The 19,238-nt window shown below is 48.2% G+C and overlaps 1 protein-coding gene across 2 annotated transcripts in view; it reads left to right on the forward strand.

Moving 5' to 3' along the window:
• The first annotated feature begins 5,525 nt into the window (after nucleotides 1-5,525).
• Nucleotides 5,526-19,238, forward strand: part of LOC115087339 (zinc finger protein OZF-like) — a 64,411-nt gene continuing 50,698 nt past the window's right edge. The window contains exons 1-2 of one of the 2 annotated variants that reach the window (XM_029594434.1): nucleotides 5,526-5,795; nucleotides 13,224-13,300. Coding sequence is in view for 1 of the 2 variants with exons in the window: in XM_029594433.1 (XP_029450293.1) it covers nucleotides 5,772-5,795 (24 nt within the window). In the remaining variant the exon portion in view is untranslated. The remainder of the gene's footprint in view (nucleotides 5,796-13,223; nucleotides 13,301-19,238) is intronic. The other variant, XM_029594433.1, reaches the window with a different exon arrangement.

A 19,238-nucleotide genomic window follows, 5' to 3' on the forward strand; every position in this document is an offset into this window, starting at 1 on the left:
GGACCTTGATAGAAGCCTGACCCACCGGCTCAAAGGGTGGAACACACAACGCCCATAGGACAAGGTTCAAGTTCCATTCTGGGCACAGTTTCCGAACAGGCAGCTTCAAATGCTTGACTTCTTTGAGAAAGTAGGCCAGGGATCTGCCATCTATTCGCCCCCTAAAGCATCCTAGGGCGGAAACCTGAACTCGTAGGGAATTATACGCTAGGCCCCTGGAGAGACCTTGCTGTAGAAACGCCAGAATATGTGGGACAGATGCCAACTCTGGCCCAGTCCCCTGTTGTGCACACCAGGACTCAAACAAACACTGATCACACTTGAACGTACACCCTGGAAGTGGATGGGCACCTGGCCTGTAGCAGCGTGGCAATCACTGGCTCTGAATACTCCTTCAGTCACAGACGCCGCCTCAAAAGCCAATCCGCGAGAGAGAAGCGATCCTCCCGATCCGAGAAGGTAGGGCCCTGATGCAACAGGTTCGGTAAATGCACCAGCCGTAATGGTTTATCTGTGGCTAGTCGTACCAGATTTGCAAACCAAGGGCGACGTGGCCATTCCGGAGCCACCAGCCCTACAACAGAATCCCTATTGGCCATTTGGACACCAGGGCGTCGAGACCTACCGACCCCATCTCTTTCCGTCGACTGAAAAAACGCGTCGTCTTCGCGTTGAGGCAGGTTGCCATGAGGTCCAACTGGGGAGTCCCCCATCTGGCACAAATGAGGTTCCACGCCTCTCTGGACAGCACCCACTCCCCTCGATCCAGCTGTTGCTGCTGAGGAAGTCCACCTGGATGTTGTCCATGCTTGCCACGTGTGAGGCAGAAATATCCTCCAGATGACACTCGGCCCAGGCAAAGAGGAGATGAGCTTCTTGGGCTACGGCAGGGCTCTTTGTACCGCCCTGGCTGTTGAGGTACAACACCATGGTGGCGGTCTGAAAACACTCGAACCATCCGACCCTGCACCAGATCCAGTAATGCTTCCAATGCCCTGCGTACAGCCCTGGTTTCTAGGCAGTTGATGGACCAAGCTTGTTCTGATTCTAGCCACACGCCCTGTGCTGCTCTGCCCAGGCACATCGCCCCCCCAGCCTCGGAGGCTACCGTCTGTGGACACTACTACCCAGTCTGGGGTTTCGAGGGGCATTCCTCTCTGGAGATTGGAATCCACAAGCCAACATGCCAGGCTGGATCTGGACTGCGAGGTGAGGGGCAGCTGAACCTGATACTGCTCCGACACTGGGCTCCATCGGGACAAGAGAGCTTGCTGTAACGGCCTCGAGTGAGCAAATGCCCACGGGACGAGATCTATTGTTGAGGCCATGGATCCCAGTACCTAAAGATAGTCCCGGGCCGAAGGAGTTTGTGTTGTCCTCAAGCAAATCACCTGCTGTTGCAATTTGCGCATTCGCTCTTCTGTCAGAAACACCCGGCCCAGACGAGTGTCGAAGCGAGCCCCTAGGTATTCCAGGGCCTGGGAAGGAACCAGGTGACTCTTAGGTTGATCACCCACCCTAACGACTGCAGCCGGTGGGTCACGTGATGAATAGTCCATTGACAGTCTTCCTTCAACTTTTCCCGGAGTAGCCAGTCGTCAAGGTATGGGTGCACCATTACTCCTTCCCGCCGAAGGGCTGCCGCAACTACCACCATAACCTTGGTGAAGGTGTGGGGTGTCGATGCCAGCCCGAAGGGGAGCACACGAAACTGGAAATGCTGTCCCAGGATCGAGAACCGCTGATGATCGCTCTGGATCGGGATATGGAGGTAGGCCTCTGTGAGGTCCAAGGAGGCGAGGAACTATCCCTTGTGTACTGCCGCAATCACCGTGCGCAGGGTTTCCATTCGAAAACGTGGGACTTTCAGACTCCGGTTCACCTGTTGGAGGTCCAGAATGGGCTGAAATGTCCCCTCTTTGTTTGGCACCACAAAGTACACGGAGTACCGCTCGGCCCCTCATTCCACCTCTGGAACTGTAATGATGGCCTGTAGGCTTATCAGACAGCGTAGGGAACCAGCGTAGCGTGGTTTCCAGCGCGACACCAGGAAGGCATCTCTGGGCGGGTGAGAAAATTCTAAGGTGTAACCTAAGCGGATCACCTGTAGTACCCACTGGTCGGTCGTAATTCTTGCCCACTCCTCGTAGAATTGGGACAGCCTCCCCCCTACCGCTGTCTCCGGGGAGTGGGTGCTCCTGATATCATTGGGAGATTTTGCGGGTTGCAGTTCCCTGGCCGGAACCTCCTCTCGCAGCCCGGTTGGGTCCCCGAAAGGACTGCCGACGTCCCAAAGAAGGTCTGGATCCAGAGGAAGCGGAGGAACCCCCTCTTCCTGACCTAGATCTTCTGGAATCTCTGACCCGGGTCAAAGGCTTCCTGAAAAGGCTTTCTATCCTCCGGGAGCCTATTCCCTCTGGATTCTCCCAGTGACTTTACCAGTTGGTCCACGTCCTCGCCAAACAGGAGCTTCCCCCTGAAGGGGAGGTTACATAAACGTGCTTTAGAAGATGAGTCAGCCGACCAATTCTGGAGCCACAGCAAGCATCAGGCCGCTACTGAAGAGGCCATGAAATGCGCCAAAGTCCTTACCGGGTCATACAGGGCATCCGTTGTGTAAGCCACTCCCACCTCCAGGCGTGCCACCTGCGCCTAGGACATGATCCCTAAGGCGGACGGATCCTGTGGTTGCTGAATCCAACCCAGGCAGGTGCGCTGCATTATACTCGCACATACAGCCGCTCTGAGGCTCAATGCCGAGACGCCAAAAAGGCGCTTCAGGTGGACTTCCAATTTTCAATCCTGGGCATCCTTCAGAGCCGCCGAACCCTGCCACAGGAATGGTAGTTTGCTTACTAATGGCGGAGACCGCTGCATCTATCTTGGGGGTCCGAAATGACTGCAAATGCTCCTCTGACAGCGTATACAGCTTGATGGCCCGTCCAACCTTGAGGCCGGCAACTGGGGCATCCCATTCCCTGCTGATAAGCTTCTGTATTTTCTTCGGAATTGGGAAAGCCGAGGGGGGTCCTCGCAGCCCTTCCAGGACCAGGTTGACCCCTTCGCTGTCCGAATCCTCCTGTGACAGTTTGAGTCCTAACTCCTCCAGCACCTGGGGAATAAAGGGACGCAATTCCTCCTGCCTACATAGCTGAACCACCCGAGGGTCATTCCCCCAAGGGCTTCTAGCAACGAGTCATCCCCACCAGCCTCTGGCTCCGAATCAGGATCAGAGTCACCCTGGGGCGTGGCTGCCCAAGGGCCTGGGGAAGGCAGGACCTGAGTATTTAGACGCTTGGCAGAGCCACCAGCGCTGACCTGAGACCTCCTCTTTGCACCCTTCCTAGCTAGGAAGGACTCATGCATTAGTAGCACAAACTCCAGGGAAAAAGCACCGGGTCCCATATCCTCGCTACTGGAATCCGAAGTTGTATCCTTCGGGTCTCTCTGGCCCGGTTCCACCACTGCTGGGGAGCGCGAAGAAAGCAGGGGGGGGGGGGGGGGGAGGAACACTTCTTTAGCCTTCTTCTTCTGGGTAACCTTCGACCCCAGGGGGTATAGCTGTTGATCCTGCTCTTCCCCCAGATACATTCCTAGGCTTTCTGACGCTTGCCAGAAGAGCCTTCCCCCCCCCCCCCCCCCCAGCACATGAGGCACAGAGAGAGTGAGCATCCAACTCTAAAACAAGGCCACAGGCCCTATAAACCTTCACCAGGGCACTTTCAGTGCCCAGCTCCACTGGGATACCAGAAGGAAAAAAAATCTGCCGAGCTGAGTCTAGTCACAAAAAAAAAAAAGGCTCCCAGCCTAGCCCAGGCGATTAACTGTCTAGGGCCTCAGAATGCCTGCCCTGAGGCCAACATTTATTTATTTATTTATTTATTTTTGTATACCAATGTTCAACAAGTCATCCCATCGGTTCACATATAACAAAAATGATAGAAAAATACAATGTGAAAAGTAGAAGCAATAGCGTTATACAAAATAAAGGAGATAATTAAAGAAGACAGAAAAAAAGAACAATAATTAGAATATGCCCAGGAGTTACTTCCTCACCGGAGGAGACTCCAGGAATTAGGAGGCTCCTCCTCCCCCAGCAGAGCACTGCCTAAAACGGCAAGCCTTAGACTTAGAGAAAAACCCCTGTAGAAAAAAAAATCCCCACAGAGGTACTTTCCTTTAGGAGGCGCTGGAAGAGGGCTTCGGAGCCTGGAGGGAACCAGTCCCCTGGCTATCCAACTCCCCAGAAGCCAAGGGCTCTACAGCCGGAGGTATCCAACCCCCTGTTCGCCCTGCTCCACCCACGACCGGAACCTCACACCTCAGGGAGCCCTGCAAAAACTCAGTCCAGAGCTGCAGGATGTATGACCACCATCTGCTGGAGACAGAGAAATACTGAGAAGCTGTAGATGGCACTAGAGTTAAATAGAGTTATATAGCCAGGCCTCGAAGTTTGTTCTCTGCCTCCATCTGCTGGTAGGAGGATATAACCCACTGGTCTGGACTAATCTGGGTATGTCCAGGAAAGGTGCATATTCTCCATCCAAAAATAGAACGGTAAGAACCTACTAATCGAATGCTATTGGAAACAGCTGCTGATAAGATCTGTAATAAAGGTTTAGCTGTAAGTCTCCCAGTTTGTGGTGTCGTGTACAAACGTTTTTTCATTTAGCCACAATTGCCTGGCTACAGTTCTGTGTTTGTTTCTGGAAACTTCAGGTAATATTCTTTTGCTGTCTCTTGCTCCACTAGTGTATGCGCAAATGTACTTCAACAAGGCGTTATTTTTGTACAATAAATTATGATCAGAGTCTCACATCACAATACTCTCTGATTAATCCCACAGCACTTGCTCTACTCTTCCCGGTTACCCTTCCTTGCTAGAATAGGAATTCACAGGTTTGCACCCCGTATATTCTATTAAGGAGTTAGAACAACTTACAGGTCCTGCTTTTGGGTGATCTAATGAAAAAAACTTTCTACAACCACCCATTTACGGATCTTCCAAACCTTAGCCAATCAGCCATCTCCCTGCACGTCTGCACTATTACACACGCTCTACGCCAGTGGGAGGAGAGGCGGGGACCTCCTCCACTCTAACTATTTGAGCCGGTCAGGGATGCACTGCGCTCTCTGACTTCCCTAGAACAGCTTTGTGAGCATGCTCTGATTACACAAGCCATGCCAAATTAAGACTGTGGGCAGGGAGACTGGATCATACCACATACAAGTATAAAGTAGTAATTACTGTGGTAGGCTATTTCAATACCGGGAAACCGAGGTCAGCAAAGAAAAATAAGAAGCGAGTATTAGCACTCAAAAGCCAGTCAAGAAAGGTAGATAGTCCAATAAAAGGGTATCATTTTATGTAGTTATTAACCTCTATACAGATGCAGCAGCAGGACTAAACCAGATTCCTGACTTGTTCTTTCTGTCTGACATGCTATCAGTAATTCCTCAGATCCACCTTAAGCAGGCGGGATCTCCCCGCCACGGCCTCAGCGGAGAAGTTTTGCACATGCGCAGTTGCTTTCCTATTCTTCTAGTGTCAATAGGGTTGCAAAGAGCAGAAGAGACTCAGAAAAAAAAGCAGAAACTTTCTGTCTCTTAGGACTAGAAATCCCTGCAAGCCCCAAGCCAGATCTAGAAAGGAAGGACTTTATCAATCAGTCCAGCTTCCTCCTGTCTTTTTCATCTTTCTCAGCATCCGACCAGGAACAGGGAAGTCTCCAGCTTGAATCCATCCCTGTGGCTGCAGAATTCAGAGGGAAATGTCTGCGCTGGCTTCTGATAGGGTAATCAATTATTTTCTAATATCTCTTACATACACTTATTCTCTCTAACACACTCTTTCCCAACCATTGTGCCTTCAGACCTGATCAGATGTGCCACGGAAAAGTAAGTACTACCTGATGCTCATGTCCAGGCCAGCACATGGGCTCCGCTCTTAACACTTCACAGCAACAAGAGACTGCAGCAGTGGTTCTTAAATGTGTATGATCTCCTTTCTGAGATATGTAATCATGCATGCCTCTCCCTAGCTACAGTATGAGCCCCAGAGTGTGGTAATTAATGGGCAGCGTGCAGAAAACAGATGGTCAGGCCAGCCCCATTTTATGCATTTCACAAAGCACCCCCTCACCTTCTTCCTCCAACCTCGCTTATCCTCAAGCTAAATGAAACTGAGAGAGCATGCTGAGCACTGGATTTGTCTCATTCTGAATGCTGGGAGCAGCAGCAGTGGATTAGCTCTGGCAGCCACACAGGGCCTGTGCTAGCTTCTCTGCTGCCCTGTGCCAAGAATTACTGTACTGCTCCCCCTTCTCCCCATTCATTCAGTCTCTGTCTTGGGCCAATCCAAAAAGCCAAGCTCCCTCCAGCAATCTATATTTTAAACAACTGATATTGGAGCCCATGGTCAAGAGAAGGGTATTAGGTACCTAGGCAAACCTTACAGCCTTGCACAGACACACACACCCTCCACACCCTTTAAAGACAGACTCCCCACACACAAATTATGCATTTATAACAGATTTTACATAAAAAGAATATTCAAAATTACATTCTTCTAAAACAATAATATCAAAATATACATATATTTACATGCATTGCTATGGTGCCAGCCAGGAAACTCAGCAAAAAAGATACTTGGAACTCATATGGAATTAGACTTTTTGTAATGTGTGTTGGGTGTGGGCTTGGCCCTCAGAAAGCCAAGAAATCCTGCTTCAACGGCAGGGGAGAAAGTCTTATACTTCACTTTCAATGCATATCCAGCATAACTCTCTGTTCAACGGCAGGGGGAATGAAGAAAAGTGGATCTATATACAGACAACAACCAACAAGGACTGAATTAGTCCTTTGTTTACCCATAGTCTGGGTAAACAAATAAGCATGGGTGTAGCTTGCTTATTGCGGCAGTTACTACCCCTAACTAATTAAGCTAGATATTTCACTTAGATGCAGTTCCAACACTGCTCTCTTCATTAATGGTGGGGGTGGAAGGGAAATAGAACCAAAAGGTTACTAAGAGCCAAGAGTAACAGATAAGTATGAGAAAAAAAAAGTGCGAAACTTGCTGGGCAGACTGGATGGGCCGTTTGGTCGTCTTCTGCTGTCGTTTCTATGTTTAATAAACAGAATTACCATTACAATATAGTAAACTTCCAATACCAAAATAAACCTAACTGCCAGCACTCAAACAGTAACAACCTTATCTATGAAAAGGTAACACTGCATATATTACACCAGGCCTTAGGACAACAATACACCTCCTATTAGGAAACAAAACAAATCAGACTGCTATAGATCCTTACACAGAAATTATATTCCAGCAAATTACCTCACCTCGGTCACATATGCAGAACACAGATGGACCCTGACTAAATATAGACTAGAGACCAGAAAGTATTAACTGGAAGATATCAGATTCGCTTGATGTCCTTTTCCCCCCACCCCATTCTCCCTTTTCACCATTTCCCTATCACAAATGACATGAATCTTTTGTTTGGAACAATAAAAGGCCGCAGTTTATTAACCATACCCGAGCCCCCCAAACAATGCATACAATACATAACCCCATTTTCATATCTCAATAATGCCCCCCACCTCTTCCAGTGGTAGAGCTTAATTGATACAATCCTCTGAGCATCGGCCCCCCTCTTGCTCAGTGTCAATCTCGTGTAGCAGCCCCCCCGCACCACACGAGATTCCCCCCTTTCAACCAACTTTTAACCATTACATAAATTCAAAACCTTATGGGCTCGGGTTTACCGCCACTGCGACAACATCATTTCCCCTACAAACAACCCTAAAAACGCAGCCCTCAATCGGGTGGGAGGGAGGGAAAGCCTCTGCTCGCTGCCTCAGCCGTTCCTCACAGACTGAGGCGGGAAGCCGTTTACCCCTTGTATCCTCCCCCTCCACCAATCACAATCTCAGCATTCAAATCTTCCTCTTCTATTGGCTAACTTCCCCCTCCTCCCTTATGTCCTTTCGTTGACCTTTTCCTTTCCTCATTTAACCCTTACCGCTCACTTTACTTCCGTTACTAGCGTGGAGCCAGACAAGCTAACTCCACTTCATTAACTGGAAGATATCAGATTCGGCTTGATGTCCTTTTCCCCCCAACCCCATTCTCCCTTTTCACCATTTCCCTATCACAAATGACATGAATCTTTTGTTTGGACAATAAAAGGCCGCAGTTTATTAACCATACCCGAGCCCCCCAAACAATGCATACAATACATAACCCCATTTTCATATCTCAATAATGCCCCCCACCTCTTCCAGTGTAGAGCTTAATTGATACAATCCTCTGAGCATCGGCCCCCCTCTTGCTCAGTGTCAATCTCGTGTAGCAGCCCCCCCGCACCACACGAGATTCCCCCCTTCAACCAACTTTTAACCATTACATAAATTCAAAACCTTATGGGCTCGGGTTTACCGCCACAGGAACAATGATTAACCCTTATCATTGTTCCCCCCCCACTGCGGCCTCCATATTCCTTATCATTTGTTCCAAACCCTCCTGTATGTCATTATTAAAAAGATCCATGCCAATATCAGATAAATGCACACCATCCGCCCGGAAGAAACCTGGAATTACCTCCCATGCCCATTCATGTTTCACCCAAAACCCCCCTTGCTGCACAACCCACTTCCCAATTTGTTCATCTTCTTCACACTCTTATGCCATAGCGGCATTCCCAGAAATTTGATCCGCAAAATAATATCAGACCACCCCAATGTCGTTTCCGGCATAACGTTGAACAGTGTACTGAAGTCCTTCTTGATGTTTGTAATCAAGTCCTTGCAAGTCCCATGTCCAAGATCATTGCCTCCCAGATGTATTAACAACACTTTCGGCATCCGCATCTCCATCACACAGGTTTGTAAGAAAGGAAGCAGACCATCGCATCGCATTCCTCGATGACTGAGCCATCTGGCCTTCCAATTTCGATTTTCCAATTCCAAATGCGTTCCATAAGGTCTATTTTCAGCTCTATGTTGAGCCCAATGAATAAAGGAATGACCCACAACCCAGGCCCATTCCTGCTCCCCAGAACGCTGTCTCCGCTCTGCAAGAAACACATCAAAGTTACCACATGCCTTCATCTCAAAAAAAAAAAATAAATATTTTTTTTTAAAATTTTTTTAAATTTATTTATTTATTTATTTATTTTTTGTGGTAAACCCCACTTATTGATCCTTCCGAACATATCGCAAAAACGCATTGGACTTCCAACGCCCTATAGCGTGTATGGCACCGCTCGTGAGCCCTCGCTCGGCCGCTGAAGTCGCCGCCCCAATCCTAAACGAATGTGAAGTATACCGCTGTTCATCCCATCCGACCAACCGCAACACTTTTTTCCAAAACTTGTACAAACTGGTAAACCGTAACAGGCGAACCATCCTGGGGTAACAACAATAAACCGCCCGTCCTAGGCCGAACTGCCACAAAGTGCCGCAAACACCGGACAGGGCGCGCCGGATCATCCGCCGCCGGAATTAACGTTATCACGTGCCCTTTTCCTAACTGGTCCACCTTAGACCGGTGGATGCAAATAGTCACCGACTCGTGACAGATCCACACATTCTCAGCTAACAAGCCAGTTACAACATCACTCCTCTTAGATGTCGCGACCAACTCAGTCACCCTCATAGCTCCAAAAAAATGCTAACACAAATGCCGACTGGAATAACAGCACTTCATAACCGGAGACACAAACCACCGGCAAACTACCAACCAACACTCCCAAATCAGCATAACGAATGGGAAGTCTCCTATCAGGCACCCTTCCCGTTTCCCGCCTCCACCCTCTTAGCACCCGTTGCAAAAGAAACTCCCACCGGATTCCCCCATCCCCTCAACCTCTGAAAAAAAAAAAAAAGAAAAAGAAAAACCCGCCAAAAATGAACGCACTGGAGCCACCGAATAACCCCTGGTTTTTGCCCAAAAGACAAATTCCACCAGTCCCGTATCCTGTACCTGACCTCCCCTCCACCCCTGTCCTTCCAAAAACTGACTTATCACTCCACATCCACGCAGATACGCCTTCCAAGTAGCAGGCGCCAATGACTTCCGGATCAACGACCATGCTGACAACTGCCCAGTCTCCACAGGTGCTCTGGGAACTGCTCCCCTTCGGACCTTGCTCCCGGCGCTAGAGCTCTGAAGTCCTGCCACTTAAACGAGATAGTGCATCCGCTATTACATTCTGTTCACCCGGCACATGTCTCGCTCTGATCGTGACATACAAAGTTAAACATTGGAAAACTAACTCCCGCAATAATTCCGATACTCCGGGACATTTGGCAGACAGTCTGTTAATAACCTGAACGACGCCCAAGTTATCACACCAGAACAAAACTTTCCTGTTAGCTAACCACTTTCCCAAGATACAAAGCGCCCCTACAATAGGGAATAACTCCAGAAAAATTCAATATCCGCTTTCGCTAATAGCGCCCCCTGTCCTGCTGACTGAACTAAGCTCACTGCTCGTCGAACGAGGCGTATCGCACCGAACAAAATTCCCTTGGTATCTGCTCATTCACCGAGGAGCCTCTAGGGTGAGACAAATTTAAGATAAACCGGAACTTACCCTCCTCCTTCTTCGGTATAACCGCTACTGGAGATAAATACATATCAACGTATGTCCGCGACTCAAACGGCCCCGCCACCCTCCCTAACCTTATTTCCGCCCCTATTTTAACCCGCACGATCGCCCATATGTTCTGGCGGACCTAGAGTTCCTACCCCCCTCCCCCCTTGCATCGAACCCACGAATGGGATCACAAAACCTAACTTAAACCCGTCCCTTAAAAATTGCCCCACTACAGCCTTCGAATACTTGTCCACCATGCACTCATTGCCGGCAACGAGACCGGCGAAATAGCCAACTCATTTAAACCATCAAACTTTTCCGCCTTTTCCTGTCTGTCCACTACTCTGTCCGCATTTGAGGGCCCGAATGAGCTCCTCCGCAGGTAGCACACGCGTGTCTGAACTTGCAATCTGGGAATAAACATGCTGCCTTATTAAATCTCCAGCACACGTCATTCCCTCCCGCCGTAGGCCTGACCGCTTGCAATCCTTTCCCAGCTACCCCCCCCCCCCCCGTCCGAAAGGGCTGCCCTGCCTCACTACTACCTCGAAACCCCTTAACACTCACCAACCACGCTATCCCTTCCCACTGACATCCCTCTGCACCCGCACACCTTTATATGTCATTTGTGTTAACCACAAATTGATATCCTGCGATTCCCATGACATAAACCCTATTCCCCGCCATCTTATCCCGGAATTTTCTCATCATAGTTGAGCCACGCCCAACCTTTGTAATCCCGGAAAGCACCTAGTATGCTATCAGCATACGCCAATAAAGCCCCATACTGTGACAATCGTAGTGGCCCACGACGCTTGCTAACCTCAAGAATCCTCTCACCCCAATTAACTATATCTTCGCCACTTTAACTCCGCCTAACTTGTTCTGTTTCTTCTTATCCCTTCTTTCTACTTCGTCTTCACACCTCTCCTCCCTTCCAATAACCTAAAGATATTCACATACCGTCTCCTGCGAATCCGTCTCCTCAATTTCCTAGGAACTCCTTCCCACAGCTCTGCCAATGTTGCCCACGCAGATTGCCCCTGCCCAATTGTAAAGGCCCTTCAGCCCAAAACAGCAGGATACTTCGGACCCAGATTCCGAAGACCCGTCTGATGAGTCTGAATCACTATCTGACGAACTGTTCGAAACCTTCACTTTTTTTCTTCTTTGTCTTCCCTTTGTTAGACTTTTTCCTTTTGCATGTCTCCCTGCACTTTGTGCCGCCTCCCACACTCGCGTAACCTTGTTATCCTGACCTCCTGTTTCCGATCCTGCACTTCGTCCCCCGCCATCGTCCTCAAAGTCCCGCTCCCTCCACGCCTCCTGCCGAGATTGTACCAGCCGTGCATCGTCCTCTGCCTCTGAAAGACAAAAAAACCTCCCTACCTCTCTCTGAACTGGCCCTTATCCCACCCCGCCCGAGCACTTCCCTATTTCCCCTAGTACCAATGTTGACCTGAAAAGACTGGCCCGCTTTACCCCTGCGCAGCGCTAAGCCCACCGGACCACTGCTAGGGACCTGCGCCCTGAGCCCCTCCCTGTCCTGTTCCCAATCCATCCACCCCCCCCGAAATCCTGTCCTACCCCCATTCCACTATCGCTCTGCAGCCTTGCCCCTTGCCTCCCATAGAGCACATCTTCTCCCCTGCTATCATCCTGCTGCCCTCCCCATCCACTCCTGCTCCTCCAGCCCGCCTTACCCGTCTTATCATCCCTACTATAGCCCCCCCTTACTAGCCTGGGCCCTAGGCAAACCTGTGGAACAAACCCCATTCTCTATTCCAGCCCTCTCCACCCTGTCACCTGCTCCTCCCTGCCTCCTCTGACTGCTGCCACTAACCCCGAGGACCGGAGATGGCCACCTCCCGCCCGCAGTCCCGCCCCGTCCCCCTCCCACGCCTCCCCGGACCTCTCCCCCGACCCCTGCCTGCAGTAGGATAATTAGCTGCGAAGCGCCGCGAGCCGGCAGCAGCACGGGCAGTCAGGAGCCCCGCCCCCCTGGCGCGCGGGGACGGTGACCGAACAGGGAAGGCGTCAACGCCCTCCCCCGACTCCTCGAAATGCCGACCCAGGGGAAGGGAAGGCACCTCAGTGTCCCACGGCCCAAAAGAAGAGGCGGAGGCATCGAGAGACCACCTCCGCCACGTCATCAACCCCGTCGGCCCCGGGGGGCGGGGCCGAAGGCATGTCAGCAGAGACGTCATCAGGCTCGGGGCCGCTCTCGCCGGAATCGGCGAGCGCGGCCTCGAGCCCGCCCGTCGGGATGCGAGCGCGCCGCCCTGAAACCGCAGGGGGAGGAGGGACAAGAGCGGGAAGAGGCTCCCGGGGGGGGGGGAGGGGGCGCGCGCAGCCCGGGAGGACTCAGCCGAGGCAGCAGGCAGGCCGCAAGGGAGCGGGCTCCCGGAGGCTGCACGGAGGGCCGACAGCGAACAGAAGCCCGCTTGGGCATGGTCCCCGACAGGAGACGGGGGGGGGGTGCATGCCCCGGAACTATCGGTAAATAAAATGGGAAACCAACAATATAACATTATGCTTCAGAATATATTTCTATTGTTGATTTTATTTTTTTTTTTAAATGTAATTTAATTTTTTTTTTTTTTTTAAATCATACAGGGAAAAATCCCTGAACTAAGAACTAGTCATGCACCCAGGAATACTAGAGAGTATCCCAAGATGAAGTATGCTATAAGGTACTAACAAGAATAAGTATTTATTATTTTTCAACGTATGTACCTACTATAATCTGCCTCAAAATTGCCTCCTGCAAAGAAAAGCTCTGCTCGCTGCCTCAGCCGTTCCTCACAGACTGAGGCGGGAAGCCGTTTACCCCTTGTATCCTCCCCCTCCACCAATCACAATCTCAGCATTCAAATCTTCCTCTTCTATTGGCTAACTTCCCCCCTCTCCCTTATGTCCTTTCGTGACCTTTTCCTTTCCTCATTTAACCCTTACCGCTCACTTTACTTCCGTTACTAGCGTGGAGCCAGACAAGCTAACTCCACTTCATAAATACAAATGAGCAGAGAAGAACTGAACTGGAACCTACAACAAGCCAGCCTCTATATGCAGAGCAACAGTGGAAGAACAGAAACATTCTTCATAAAAGAAAATCAAGAAATATAAAATAATCATAATAGTAAAATCAGTCATAAAAAATAAAATATTTCAAACCAGTTAACGAATAAAATATCCAAAATTTCCCTAACACCAATAAAATATTTCAAAACATCTGATGAATAAAAAATAATTTGAAAATGTTATATTTCCCAAAAAAACAATAAAATATTTAAAACTAGCAGAGACATCAAATTACACCCAATAATTAAATCTAATAAGGATTAAAACATCTCCTCTGCATCCCTGGGATCATTTGATTTCTAGTCACCCTGAGATTGTTGTGGATTGGGGGAGGTAGGGCCACACAAATTTTATCTTCTCTCTCTCTCACAGACATATAATAGCACATTCATTCTCATACACACTCCCTCTCATATACATGCCTATACTCTCACACATATTTCCTGTCTGACATACACAGACTCTTTCTCCCTCATACACACATTATATGTGTATTTAACATTAATATATGTGTATTTAACATAATATATATGTGTATTAAACAATGACAACACTTGTTGTCATTGTTTAATATTTATATCTGTTGCAATGTAAACCGGAGTGATAAGTAACTCTGTTACCTGAACTTCGGAATAGAAAAAGTTATAAATAAATAAATAAATGTGTATTTGCATATCTGTGAGAGTCTATATGCGACACACAGGCACTCACAGGCACACACAGACATACACATACAAGCACATGGGTTCTCACTCAGACACACACAGGCTCTCACACAAATGCAGACGCACGCAGACTTTTACACTGACAGTCTCTGACACAGACACACACACATGCACACAAGCTCTCACAAAGGCATACACACGCACAAAGGCTCTCACACAGACACACAGATGCACACTGGCTCGCACAGACACACATGGGATGAGCATCACATGGCCCCACGGGTCTTCTTTTTGGGCCCTGGTGGGATAAGAACATAAGAAAATGCCATACTGGGTCAGACCAAGGGTCCATCAAGCCCAGCATCCTGTTTCCAACAGTGGCCAATCCAGGCCATAAGAACCTGGCAAGTACCCAAAAAAAGTCTATTCCATGTTACCATTGCTAATGGCAGTGGCTATTCTCTTAAGTGAACTTAATAGCAGGTAATGGACTTCTCCTCCAAGAACTTATCCAATCCTTTTTTAAACACAGCTATACTAACTTCACTAACCACATCCTCTGGCAACAAATTCCAGAGTTTAATTGTGCGTTGAGTAAAAAAGAACTTTCTCCGATTAGTTTTAAATGTGCCTCATGCTAACTTCATGGAGTGCCCCCTAGTCTTTCTACTATCCGAAAGAGTAACTAACCGATTCACATCTACCCGTTCTAGACATCTCATGATTTTAAACACCTCTATCATATCCCCCCTCAGTCGTCTCTTCTCCAAGCTGAACAGCCCTAACCTCTTCAGCCTTTCCTCATAGGGGAGCTGTTCCATCCCCTTTATCATTTTGGTTGCCCTTCTCTGTACCTTCTCCATCGCAACTATATCTTTTTTGAGATGCGGCGACCAGAATTGTACACAGTATTCCAGGTGCGGTCTCACCATGGAGCGATATAGAGGCATTATGACATTTTCTGTTTTATTAACCATTCCCTTCCTAATAATTCCTAACATTCTGTTTGCTTTTTTGACTGCTGCAGCACACTGAGCCGACAATTTTAAAATATTATCCACTATGATGGCTAGATCTTTTTCCTGGGTGGTAGCTCCTAATATGGAACCTAACATCGTGTAACTACAGCAAGGATTATTTTTCCCTATATGCAACACCTTGCACTTATCCACATTAAATTTCATCTGCCATTTGGATGCCCAATTTTCCAGTCTCACAAGGTCTTCCTGCAATTTATCACAATCCGCTTGTGATTTAACTTCTCTGAATAATTTTGTATCAACCGCAAATTTGATAACCTCACTCATCGTATTCCTTTCCAGATCATTTATATATATATTGAAAAGCACCGGTCCAAGTACAGATCCCTGAGGCACTCCACTGTTTACCCTTTTCCACTGAGAAAATTGACCATTTAATCCTACTCTGTTTCCTGTCTGTTGTGGAGTCCTAACCTGGTACTTACAGTGTTGGGTGAGGCTCCTTTTGAACCTTTGAGGAGAGCAACCTTGAAGGATTTGACTCTTAAGGTGGTGTTTCTGGTGGCCATTTGGTCGGTGAGGAGAATTTCAGAATTCCAGGTTTTGTCATGCCAGGATCCATTTCTGCAGATTTCAGAGACTGATGTGTCTTTGCGCACGGTGTCCTCTTTTCTGCCAAAGGTGGTATCAGGGTTTCATGTTAATCAACCTGTGGAACTTCCAGCCTTTCCAGACTTGGATTCCTCCACTCCTCATGCAAGGGAGCAGAGGTCCTTGGATGTTCGGCAGGTGTTACTACAATATTTGAGGGTCACAAATGATTTTTGCTTGTCGGATCACCTTTTTATTCTCTGGAAAAGGCTTCCTAAGCTACGATTGCGAGTTGGCTTAAACGGGCAATCAATTTGGCTTATATCTCTAAGGATTGGCTAGTGCTGGACTGTTTGAGAGCTCATTCGTCACATTTGCGTGCAGCTTCTTGGGCCGAGGCGCAGCTGGTATCGCCACAGGAGATTTGCAAGGCAGCGACTTGGAAGTCGCTGCACACTTTCGCCAGGCACTATCTCTTGGATGTCAAGGCTCTGGCTTCCGCGAGCTTTGGTGAGAGCACTCTGCGAGCAGGACTTTCCAGATCCCACCCGTTTAGTGGGCTTAGGTATATCCTAGGAGTCTGGACTGATCTGAGTACGTACTGGAAAAGAAAATTGGTTCTTACCTAATAATTTTCATTCCTGTAGTACCACAGATCGGTCCAGGGGCCCTCTCATAAGAAGGGAGGGAGAGTCGGTCGCTTGTCCTGGTGGTTTGTCTGTAATGCAGAGTTGTTAACAGTTCTCTTTGCTGTTCTCATTGTTCTACTTATATTCTGGAACAGAGTTTTTCTAGTATGTTATAGTGTCACCATCCTCCTGTTCATTGCTGAGGGGTGGGCTGTTAAATTTTGTAGGCTTTACATCTTGACTTGTATACAGGTCAATACTGAGGGACTGCAGGTGGCACACTTGGTTATATAGCAGTGTCAGTAAAACTTTATCTGCCTCCATCTGCTGGCAGGGCTACAAAACCCAGAAATGTGGACTGATTTCTGGTACTACAGGAATGAAAATTAGCAGGTAAGAACCAATTTTTCTTTGGCATCGTCAACCAAGCATCTTACTGCATGGCATGCGGCACAGAGGACTGGGTAGCGCATGATCAGCCACACAGAGAAAGACTCGGACTGCCACTGCTAAGTAGGTGTCTGGGGGGGTTAGAGGCAGGAAAGAGTGCTTGTTGGGGTCTTGGAGCCTGGGGGTGAGAGTGAGTGCTTGATGGGATCTTTGGATGGGGGAAAGGGATTGATAGTATCTTGGTAGGGAGGGAAGGTGAAAAGATTTGATGGTATTTCTTTGGGAGGCGAGTAGGAGAGTAATAGAGTCTTGAGGAGGGAAGAGGAAATGGCCTAATGGGGTCTTTGGGGAGGTGGAGCCCTTGCTTTTCAATCTTGGGGGACCCACTTCGACTGACACACACTAATTCTTTTATTAAACAGTATATTGAACCACCAGAGGTGGTAGTAGTAAGCTGGAGTGCCCGGCTGGGCTGTAGTCCCTCAGAAACTGGAACAGCGATCCTGGATAACTGAGCTGTAGAGAAACTGAATATAGTGAGTAGGCAGGGTATGCAGAGTTCAGGAACAGAACCTTGATGGTAACACTCACACAAAGGTTTCTTAGAAGCAGCCCAGGAGCTGGGAATGAAGCAGGTCCTCGAGGAGCGAGTACCTGGTTCCAGGGAACGCTGAGAGAAAGAGTAACTCACTGATGTTGTAGGCAGCGATGACTTCCTGGCAGAAGTAGTATTCAGTAGCAAGTCCGGAGAAGAGGGTCTTCGAGGAGTGAGTATCGGTTCCAGACTGAGATCTGAAAAGCAAAAGAGAAACGAAGCCCCCGAGGAGCGGGTACCCCTGGTAAGTCCGTGGAGGCAGAGTAGCTTAGGCAGAGTAACCCTTGTCTGGTAAACCTTTGCTAACTCGATTAGTTAGTGATTTCAGAGATCTTAAATATCCGGTGTGGATGACGTCATCTCAGGGGGACGCCCCTGAGGTTTGCGCCACTGCTGGTACTTCAGTCGGGGCCGCGCGCGCGCCCTTATGCCATGTGAAATCATGGCAGAGTGCAGCGTCTAGCCAGTCCGGGGACACCGGCGGAGGATGGCATGAGGACGCCACGGCAGCCAAACTTCTCACAGGCAAAGAGGGAGTCGCCAAAGCGGTAAGGTGGGCGTAGTGGAGACGTCGGGCAGCGACGGTCGCAACAAGAGTATAGCAGTAGGAGCATACTATCAGCTACCTGATCAAAATGATGAAACAGCCTGTGAAAAGCTAACAGATTAGAAAGGCTAATATAATTTGCAACACAATAAGAATGGTAAAGTTCTTACTCAAATATTGATTGGATGAATGTCTCTTCAGGGCATGCTAGGGAAGAAAAGTTTCTAAAAACCATAAATGACTGCTTCATGGAGCAGTTGGTCCTGGAATCCATAAGAGTAGGAATCACTTTAGATCTAGTTGTCAGTGGATTGCAGGTCTGCTGTGACAGGTAATGGAGGTAGGACTGCTTGACGATAGTAATCATCAGAGAGAGAACATCAAGTGCAGTAGCATTTAACTTTAAAAAGGGAGATTATGATAAAATGAAACATTAGAAAGAAACTAAAGGAGCAATTGCTAGAGCTAAGACTGACTGAGGCTTGGACATTTAAAAACAAAATGCCATCTTGGAAGCCCAGATAAAATGGATTCCACACATTAAAAAAAATCAAAAGTGATCCTGACTGACATGTTGGAGACAGGATGCTGAGCTCGATGAACCTTTCATCTGACCCAGCATGTCTTTCTCATAAGTACACCTGCCTCCTATTGCAATTTATTTCTTATATACTACAAATTCCAAAGAGTTCAGTGTGGTGTTTGCAATGCATACAACAAATTTCAAGATACAACACAAATTATACAGTTTTCCAGTACAATATACCTACTGAAAGATTCAGAATACAGAACTTTACACCTGAAAGAATAATAGTCCAAGCGAAGTTCTTTGGGCATCATATTCCATAGTTTAGGGCTTAATCTAGAAAATGCTTATGTCCTGATTTTTTTCCAGTTGGAAATCTAAAGATTTAGATATCTATGATAATGTCTCATGGGCTGATATGATAGATCAAGGGGAGTATACCAACCAATCTGACAGGGCCTGGACCTTTCAATAACCTGAAAAGTAATGTCAGGACCTTAAACTGAACCAGGAAAGGATGCAGTCATCTCACAACGTGTAACTTGGTGAAAGCCTTTCCTGTTATATCAGTAGCATGTTTTTCACCAATTAAAGAGGAGTCAAGAATGATGCCTAAACTGTGCATTT

The sequence above is a fragment of the Rhinatrema bivittatum genome, chromosome 3 (genome assembly GCF_901001135.1).
Source record: "Rhinatrema bivittatum chromosome 3, aRhiBiv1.1, whole genome shotgun sequence".
Lineage (NCBI taxonomy): Eukaryota > Metazoa > Chordata > Amphibia > Gymnophiona > Rhinatrematidae > Rhinatrema > Rhinatrema bivittatum.